Here is an 8,479-nt window from a genome sequence, read left to right on the forward strand (position 1 = left end):
AGTGCGAGTATATAAAGGCGGTTGCACGTGTCGAAAATCACTTGTTCGTGTTAGCAGCGTAAAGCATTAATCAATATAAATAGAGAAGGCGGGTTTATATATTATATGTGTAGTAGAAGAGCTTCTTTTTTAAGTAATGTGGATTAAAAATGTTCAAAGTATAGCGCATTGGAAAAGCGAGACATTTAGTGTTAAATCTGGTTTATTTTATAACAAAAATTCTAACTTTGTAAATAAGACTAAATAAAAATGTTGCCAAAATATTTTTAAAAGTTTACATAAATAACACAGACATTTTTGCGTTGTTTTGGGTATGCTAAGACAGATTTCAGAGAAATTAAAAAATGGATTTGTTGTTTTCTGTTGAGGATCATATGAATGTTTATTGTGATTGCATAAAATATGCAATAGTAATATTGTCATTGCACAGTTTAAATTTTTATCGCCAGAACTATATATTGGATACCAAATTTGTTATAAATAATTCCGTAACAAATATTTTAATGACTTTAGAATTAATTCGGAAACTTTTTCAAGATGAAAGACTTTCAATCGTGGGAAAGTTATCGCTTCAATTGTGACGTAACATTGCTAATTGTCAGGGTCACAGAACAAGTTACGTCATAATTAGTTTCATTGTTTTCCAAAACTTTGACGCGCGGTGTCTCAGATGAAATTGTCAATTGAAACATTTGTGTCTAAAAATTCAAATTCCGTAAAATTAAACTTTACATTTGCTATTGCTGCAGTGTAATAAACGTCGCTGTGCTTTTACAAGATACCAGTTTAGAAAGCTATTAGTTAAGCTTGCTATAGCAATTGATATATAGGCAGTCAGTGCCTGAGAAACCAAGTTATTTAATGGCCGTATAATCGCCATTTTGAATTTATGTGTTGCAAAAACTTTTACTTTAAATTTAAATTATCAAATTATTTTCACTTTCTAAACTTGATTTTAATTTTTTACAGATTCTGTATTACTTTTGCAAATCTTTGAATTAAAAATGCCACGACCAGGACGAGACTCATATGGCGACCAAAAGCCGCCATATTCTTACATAGCCCTTACGGCAATGGCAATTCAATCTTCACCGAACAAGATGATGAGCTTATCTGAGATCTACCGCTATATTATGGACCGTTTTCCTTTCTATCGAAACAACACTCAACGGTGGCAGAATTCGTTACGACACAATCTCTCATTCAATGATTGCTTCGTCAAAGTTCCTAGACGGGGCGACCAACCCGGCAAAGGTAGTTTATGGAGTCTCCATCCGACTTGTGGAGAAATGTTTGAGAACGGAAGCTTTCTGCGAAGACGAAAAAGATTTAAAACAAATTCGCCGCAACGACGGTCTGTGATTCAAAATGGCGTCAGTCATCATGCGCTGTCGCGGTACCAACACATCGCGAACGTTCGAAGCGGAGAAGTTGGTTTGAACTCCATCGAAGACAACCCGTCTTATAATATGATCAACCGCCATAACTTATACCAGGCACAACAACAACTGCTTAACCGGCCCCGTTTCGGTACTTTCCCAACCCCTGGGTTCCCAATGAAACCCGGTATGATGGGCCACCCCCTCAATCCCCAATATTTACCCAGTTTACCAGGAATGCAAAGCTCAGAGGCCGCAGCCGCCGCAGTGGCGTATTTCAGATCAGCGATGACGGGATTCCAAAGCGTAGTGAACAAAATGTCGGTCGGAGACTTACAGCAAGCGGCTCTTGCCAGTCGTATGAAATATCCAGTATTCAACACTCTACAAGGTGTATTTCCCAATGCAAACGCACCTAACCTAAATATTAATATGGAATCCAAACAAGAGTTATCATCAGATGGCTTAAAATCTGAAAACTCGCCATGCTCGTCTCGACCGCCTTCTAGCGACGAAGAAAACTCCACATTTCCAATCCCTAGTCCAACTTCGCCAAAACCAAACTCAAAAATTAACTTTTCGATCGAGAACATTATCAGCGGTCGATTCTCGCCGAAAGAACCGAAACAAGACGAGCAATCAGTCTCACCGGTCGCGCCAAGCAAGAAACGATGCCAAAACCATGACTTCGAATCAAACGCGAAAAGAATTCGCAGAGACACAGACCGAGCTTCGACACCATGCATGCTGGAAGCCTACCCAAAAGTAGCGCTTCCAAAATCGCCGCAAAACATTATCCAACCTGATGATACCCCGCGTACATCGACCCCAAAGCCAGCAGTATATTCCGACATAAAACCTCAGTTGGTAACTTTTCCTTTCCGTACGAACTTCAATTCCACAACGGAAGCTCCACGGTTTCGCGATTCCTTGGCGGAATATTCGGCGTTGTACAAAAGCACAAAAGTTGTCGAATACAACCACCCCAAAACCTCCCAGTCTAAATACGCTCCTCCAATACAAGAAAACGACGATGTTACATTTTCAGCTTTCGCGAAGCTAAAACGATTCACGGAGCTTCAAGTCCAATAAACTCGAATCAAAACCTGAAAAAAATGCTGCCCACTGCTCCTTAGTTCTAGTATTACTGTGTTTACTGTTATATGCATCTTGTTGTTGACGTCACCAAATAAAATTCAAGAATATAAAAAAAGCTTTTCTGTCATCCATTTTAAAAGGAACTTTAAACTCGGTGCGTTAAACAACTTTTATTAAACGACAACAGACAGACGTGTATACTACTTCCACACATGTTGTTTAGTTTATTTAGGAAAATATACACTGAAGCGAAACCTTTGTAGTCGATATACGTAAAAAGGAACCGCTAATAATAAATAAACTATATGTTAGTATTTGATAAACTTATTGGGAATATTGACCAAAATTTCAGTAAAGAATTTGAAATTCAACTAATTTTAATATATATTGTAGGCTATAGGTTGGGGTAAGATGGTAGATGTTTTCATGCTTTTTTATCTCCTAATTTGGTAGTAAAACAAAAAATATTTACAGAACTAAATAACCGCATTTATACGACTTTAGAAAAACGTGTTAATTGTTAAAAACACGGTTAAACAGTGTGAGATAATATGTGTTATCGGTATCCATCTTACCCCACGTACTTATAATATACAGGAAGTTAGCGTTGTTAGATATTGTATGTGTTTTGTTTCACTCAAGACCCCCAACATTGTTGCTTGAGTAGTTCGTATGTGTTGTGTGTGTGTATTATATCATGTTACCGTCATGCACTCGCATAGGGGATTTAAAACGTGTGGGGTTTGCTTAAGTTATATTTTGTACCGAAAATAAACAGCATCTAATATAGTGTTACAGATTTTAATATTAAATGTTAACCTTTGTGAATGTGGCACAGTATTTTATAACTTTGAACAGCATATAGTAGAGTGGGGAAAGACGGGACACCTTTGGCACATGAACGTGTTTTAAACAGTTAACAACGGTCCATGGGGGTCGTGAGGATACGGTTTCATAATTCTTTGTTTACTACCAAATGGGACGAGAAAATAGATTGAAAGATGCCCCATCCTTCCCCACCCTTCTATATCTAACATTATACTTGTATAGGTTAATAAAGTTTTATCGTTATTATGACAGTCAGCGGTCTGGTACACACATTGTGGCTTCACACATCATGCGTATAAGCCGGGAGCTGCGGGCCATGCATAAGTTACGCTTTTAATCCACATAATCCTTTTAGAAGCCAAAACGTCAGGTTTTTGACTGGAATAAAACAGCATTTATGCTCCCTAAGTGGGTCCGTGGTCTATTTTGTGTTTGTGAAGATATGTTTCTTATTTTATATATCGTGCGTTTAAAATCTAACTTTTTATTTTAAAATTTACACTTTTTGATTCATTTTCCTAATTATTACCATTTGCTCAGTTTAATCTGCTATGAAATTGTACTTTTTTATTTTAATCGCGTTACAGCAAAAATGTTACAAAGCGACTCTGTTTGCCGACCGAAAGGTTACTTTAGGTTGGGAATTACAGTTAAAATGCTAACTATCCAGTTAAAATATAGCGAGTATTTAGTGACTGTTTCTGGGTGTTTTCAAAGCACCTTTTGGTTTTAAATATATCACTCTACAAGCGCTAAAGGTTCTAGTTTTCGCACTCTTTCGACCTATGCGTGCTTTCGTGTATGTTTTGTAAACACAGTCGAGGTCTGGGTAATACATCAAGACAACTTGACGCTGTTACCGCGAGGCGAAAATTGGCGATCAAATAATGAACTATGTGACATCACAACTTAGTTAGACAAATACTGTGGTTGTAATCGAATATAGAAAGGTCATTTCTGGATACCGAAACGTTGTCAAAGTACACATTAGCGCAACTAAACTTCTGGCATAAGATATGCAAGATTACAACATAGTAGTGTATTCGTTGTGCACAAACATTATTCAAGCAATTAAATTTTGTTGGTCGGTAAAAGAAAATGAATCTCAGTATTCAAATACACAATGACTTATTGAAATTATACCTTAGTGACTTTTTTAATAAACTCAATCTCTAATTGTCAAATGTTCTGTAACGTTTACTTTTATGCTCATTTTGTCATTTTAGACAACCCATTAGTAATGTTTATGTTGATTCTGCGATACATAAGTGCGTTGATACACTACACAACTGAACAACTATAAACATTAAAACTAAGTACGGTGCTATGACCTTAAATTCGACTTGGGATTCAATAGTTAGCTTAGTTGTCGATTAGTAGTAGATATTGCCTGCATGAGGTGTAAGTTCTTTTCGTATTAAGCCGAGTGTGCGTTTAATGGCAATTTGCGTGTTTGTGTAAAGTACCAAATAGAACCGCAGCGCCACCTTGCGGACGGAATATTTTAAATACACTATTTGTAATAAATGTGATTTTTTAAAACTTCTGACTAACAACTTACATAATGAAACCGATTTCAACAACAAATTTATTTTTTTCTATAGAATCTAAACAAAACATAATTGATACTATATTTTGTGATTCACTAAAATGACTAAATCAAATAAGTACTGCAAATAAAAACACAACAGCGCGGTTCTGTTGCCAAGATACAATATTCAACTTTGTTATGAAACAGTCTATCATGAAATAGCAGCGTTGTAAATACTTAACAAAATGGCTAATTTATCAGGTATCTTATGAAATAGTTTATTTTATTCGCTTCGAAACCGCTTTGCTGTTTGACTGTTTTGTTGGTTTGGTGTTCCTGGTCTTTTATTTGAAGAATCTGAAAACAATTTTAAACACAAATGTTAAGTCGGGGTTTCTAACCTATACTGTGGTATATAAGGTATACAAGTTATGTGTTTTTGTTATTATCCTGGAAATCTGGTTCAATATACTATGTGTAAACAATATATCAATGGCTCATCTGGTATAAAAAACGTATAGTGTATTTCCAACGTTTCGTCTGCCATACGGCAAGACTTCATCAGGGAAATAATGCCTGGTAGCACAAGTTATGTGTTTTTGTATTATCCTGGAAATCTGGTTCAATATACTACAGCTAGTGTTTTGATTGTCAGACACACCAGAATACTTTAAATCACACTCAGAGATATTAATAAATAGAAAGGCATAAATGTAATTGTGTTTTTCAAACTACACCTGATCCAGCACTCATTGTGTTTGACAAATCTGGTTGCATTATTGCTGAAAGCAACCAAGTGCTACTGAGTATTACTTGGGGGTGTTTAATACAAGCAGTAATATAATTGTCAACGTACTTTCAGTTGAGGTTTGAGGTTTATTTGATTCGGTTGAATTTCCATTTGAATTCGTTGTCACAGAGTCGCGAGATTTTTCATCCTGCCATATTAACAAGGAGTCCATTGAACTGTCGTCTATATCAGCTGGACTAGGGGCAGAGGAGGGTGTACTGGTGTTGGTACGACCTGTGGAAGATGAATGAATGGAACTATTTATTCTCACGTAGTAGGATATTGACTTTGGTTTTAACACAAGTGTTTTTTGTTTCATACACCTCATGTCCGCTTACGAGTAACGGTGTATGCAACTTTAGGTGACTATTTTTTTTAGCTATGTGCTTTTGTGAAAGCGTTAGGCAAGTAAAGTATATATACTAGTCACATAAGAAAGTGACCAAGTATATTCATTTAAGAAAATTATGTTTGACATAACTTACTATTCTCATTAATTAATAATACGTCTGGGTTTTTCGGAGGATTTTCGGGGATTTTTGGTGGTTCTGCATTTTCTTGCAGTTCGTTTTCTTTAACCACCGAGTCTGGCATTGGAACCCATTTATATATTCTTAGTGAAGAATCAGCAATTGAAACCCATTTCTTTTCCCTGAAAGTTAAAAATATATGGGTTAGTTGGATTGGGTGTTTAAGAATATACACTAAAAAGGAAAAGGAATATATCTATACAAAATATATAGGCACGAAAACTAAACACATCTTTAAACTTATTTAAAACTAATTACTGCATAATGCATACCTCATAACTGATAAGACAAATTTTCATTGGTATAAAAGTAAAACATTACCATCGTCGTACTTTCTCCAGTACAGTCATAGCTCGCTTAATGTCATCTTTTGCCCGACTTCTAGTTTCTGCCCTTGCTGATCGCCCAGTTGACATTTTATTCAATTTACTTCAAATTGTCGAAACCAAACTCCTATAGACAGCCAAACCCTTTGTTGAGAAAACATGTAACTATCGTATGAACACATCTTACAGAAGTTAAATATATATGGTGGCCTATACTCAGCCAAAAAAACTCCTTTTACCACTGTTTTATACTTAAGACACAAACAAACGTTTAAAATTAATATTTTACTATAAAAACCGAAGTTTTTTGAACCAACAAATTTCATTACACAAAGCACAACAGAAGTAGACAAAACTTTATGCTGGCCGCCAGGATTCGCCTTTTTCTCTTTTTTCCGAGAGCGACACATGACGTCAGTACAACGTATTCTTATCCATATAGTGGTTATGCATATGCTTGCTACTGCGGTAAAATCGTAGTGCAAAGTAAATACAAACTTAACATTAATGTTCTGTGATTTCTTCGGAAGTTGCCTTGGGAACATGTTTCCGGCCGTACTTAAAGTTTAAGCTTCTTTACAAGAAGAAGAAATTAAAACGAGAAATAAAACGGGAACACATTTTTACATACCAGCGTTAATTGCTCCTAACCCGCTCTTCAATAATTATTATTATTCCACGCTTTTTACACATCGCCCTACCAAGTTGCAACACGATAGTATTGCAAGACGTGGCAGTTCAGATGAAGCAGCTTTGAGTTAACTCGGTTTTGCATCAGATTTGGATTATACTATACATGCTACTATACAAGACTGAAGTAAGGTATTGGTTTTTAACTAGTTTTGTTTACTTTATACAACAGCTATACTGCAGTTACTACATTATTTGCCTAACTTATTATTAGAACTATATTTATAATTTTTAATAGTATGTTGTGCCTTTCGTTTAATATAGGTAACCGTACTTCATTTTCACGAGTTATGCGTGACGGTTTTTGTTCCGTAACCATATACGTCACTCGCGACATTGATGTCGTTTTTTTAACACTCGGTGCACAACGCGTTTGTTACGTTATTAAAATCGCCGAATTATTCCGTTAGGTCGCAGGAGAACGACCTTCGTAATCGCTCGCGCTTTCAGCATTGCTGAACCACGCACACGTACCAGCAAACTTCGGTTTCTTCTGTACACGATTGCGTTTCGCGACGTTTGTTTCATGGGGCCCCATGCGCGTTTTGCGTCGACGCAAGGCAGATTATATATATATACATGTTCTAATTATATTTGCGGTTACCTGCGAAGCAAGAAGATTAAAGAACTGGTAAAGTATAATCACATTTGGCATTATTACGTACATCAGATATTTTCTAGATATCGGCGATGTGACGTCACGAAGTGGTGATAACGCGAAAGAAGAACCCACTTTGTAAGTTTTGTGTGTTTTTATACCTACTTATTTTAACAAGACAATGTTTAATTATTCATTTTATTCTAGAAATGGCATTTGACGTCACAGAGGTCCAGTAAAACGTTGCACAAACAAGAAAGAAGGTAATTTTAACCTAATAGTTTATAAACCGAAAATTAGCAATTTTATTCTTTCAGTCAAGACGACAAATAAAGCTGAAGGAGAAAAAGCGCAAGGTATAGTATATATTGTACTTTTTGTAAATATTGCTTAACGGAAATATAATAGCGCGGGGGAAGATGGGACACCTTTAGCACGCAATATCCAGATATCCTAATGGTATTTTAAACAATTACATTGATATGTTGAAGTCGTGAAGATACGGTTTTATATTTCTTTGAATTTTCATTGTGTGCTTCTGAATTGGACGGAAAAATAGAATAAACAGGTGTCCTATCTGCCCCCATCCTACTATATGACTTCTTTATATATTATAAAATTGGAATTTGCTAAAGGAAAAAATAGGAAATAAATTTATAAAGATTGGAATGTAAGCGACACATTTGAATAATATGAAGTAACCCTATAC

At 35.9% G+C, this 8,479-nt stretch overlaps 2 protein-coding genes and 1 long non-coding RNA gene across 3 annotated transcripts in view; 2 read left to right on the forward strand and 1 right to left on the reverse strand.

The window, feature by feature from the left end:
• Positions 1-1,004: 1,004 nt before the first annotated feature.
• Positions 1,005-2,471, forward strand: foxB (FoxB protein). The gene is given in 3 exon segments (NM_001032523.1): positions 1,005-1,535; positions 1,538-1,566; positions 1,607-2,471. Coding segments are annotated over 3 exon segments (1,425 nt in total).
• A 2,408-nt stretch (positions 2,472-4,879) lies between these two features.
• LOC100180348 (B-cell CLL/lymphoma 7 protein family member B-like) lies at positions 4,880-6,633 on the reverse strand. The gene is made up of 4 exons (XM_002129633.5): positions 6,478-6,633; positions 6,112-6,278; positions 5,693-5,860; positions 4,880-5,193 (listed from the first exon to the last, which is right to left on the reverse strand). Exons 1-4 carry the CDS (start codon positions 6,570-6,572, stop codon positions 5,120-5,122), a joined length of 504 nt encoding a protein of 167 aa, XP_002129669.1. The 5' UTR covers positions 6,573-6,633; the 3' UTR covers positions 4,880-5,119.
• The window catches only part of LOC104265631, a 4,693-nt gene continuing 2,841 nt past the window's right edge, over positions 6,628-8,479 (forward strand). Inside the window, exons 1-4 of the long non-coding RNA XR_717237.3 lie at positions 6,628-7,304; positions 7,854-7,908; positions 7,978-8,033; positions 8,088-8,126. This is a non-coding gene — a long non-coding RNA (uncharacterized LOC104265631). The remainder of the gene's footprint in view (positions 7,305-7,853; positions 7,909-7,977; positions 8,034-8,087; positions 8,127-8,479) is intronic.

Source organism: Ciona intestinalis, chromosome 4 (assembly GCF_000224145.3).
Source record: "Ciona intestinalis chromosome 4, KH, whole genome shotgun sequence".
NCBI classification, from domain to species: Eukaryota; Metazoa; Chordata; class Ascidiacea; order Phlebobranchia; family Cionidae; genus Ciona; species Ciona intestinalis.

Excerpts from the sequence above, each read along its gene's own strand:
- LOC100180348 (XM_002129633.5), bottom strand. The coding sequence starts at position 6,572 with ATGTCAACTGGGCGATCAGCAAGGGCAGAAACTAGAAGTCGGGCAAAA. Across the intron at positions 6,279-6,477 it reads CTGGAGAAAGTACGACGATG|GGAAAAGAAATGGGTTTCAA; the intron begins GTAATGTTTTAC and ends TTTAACTTTCAG. Across the intron at positions 5,194-5,692 it reads ACCTCAAACCTCAACTGAAA|ATTCTTCAAATAAAAGACCA; the intron begins GTACGTTGACAA and ends AATTGTTTTCAG.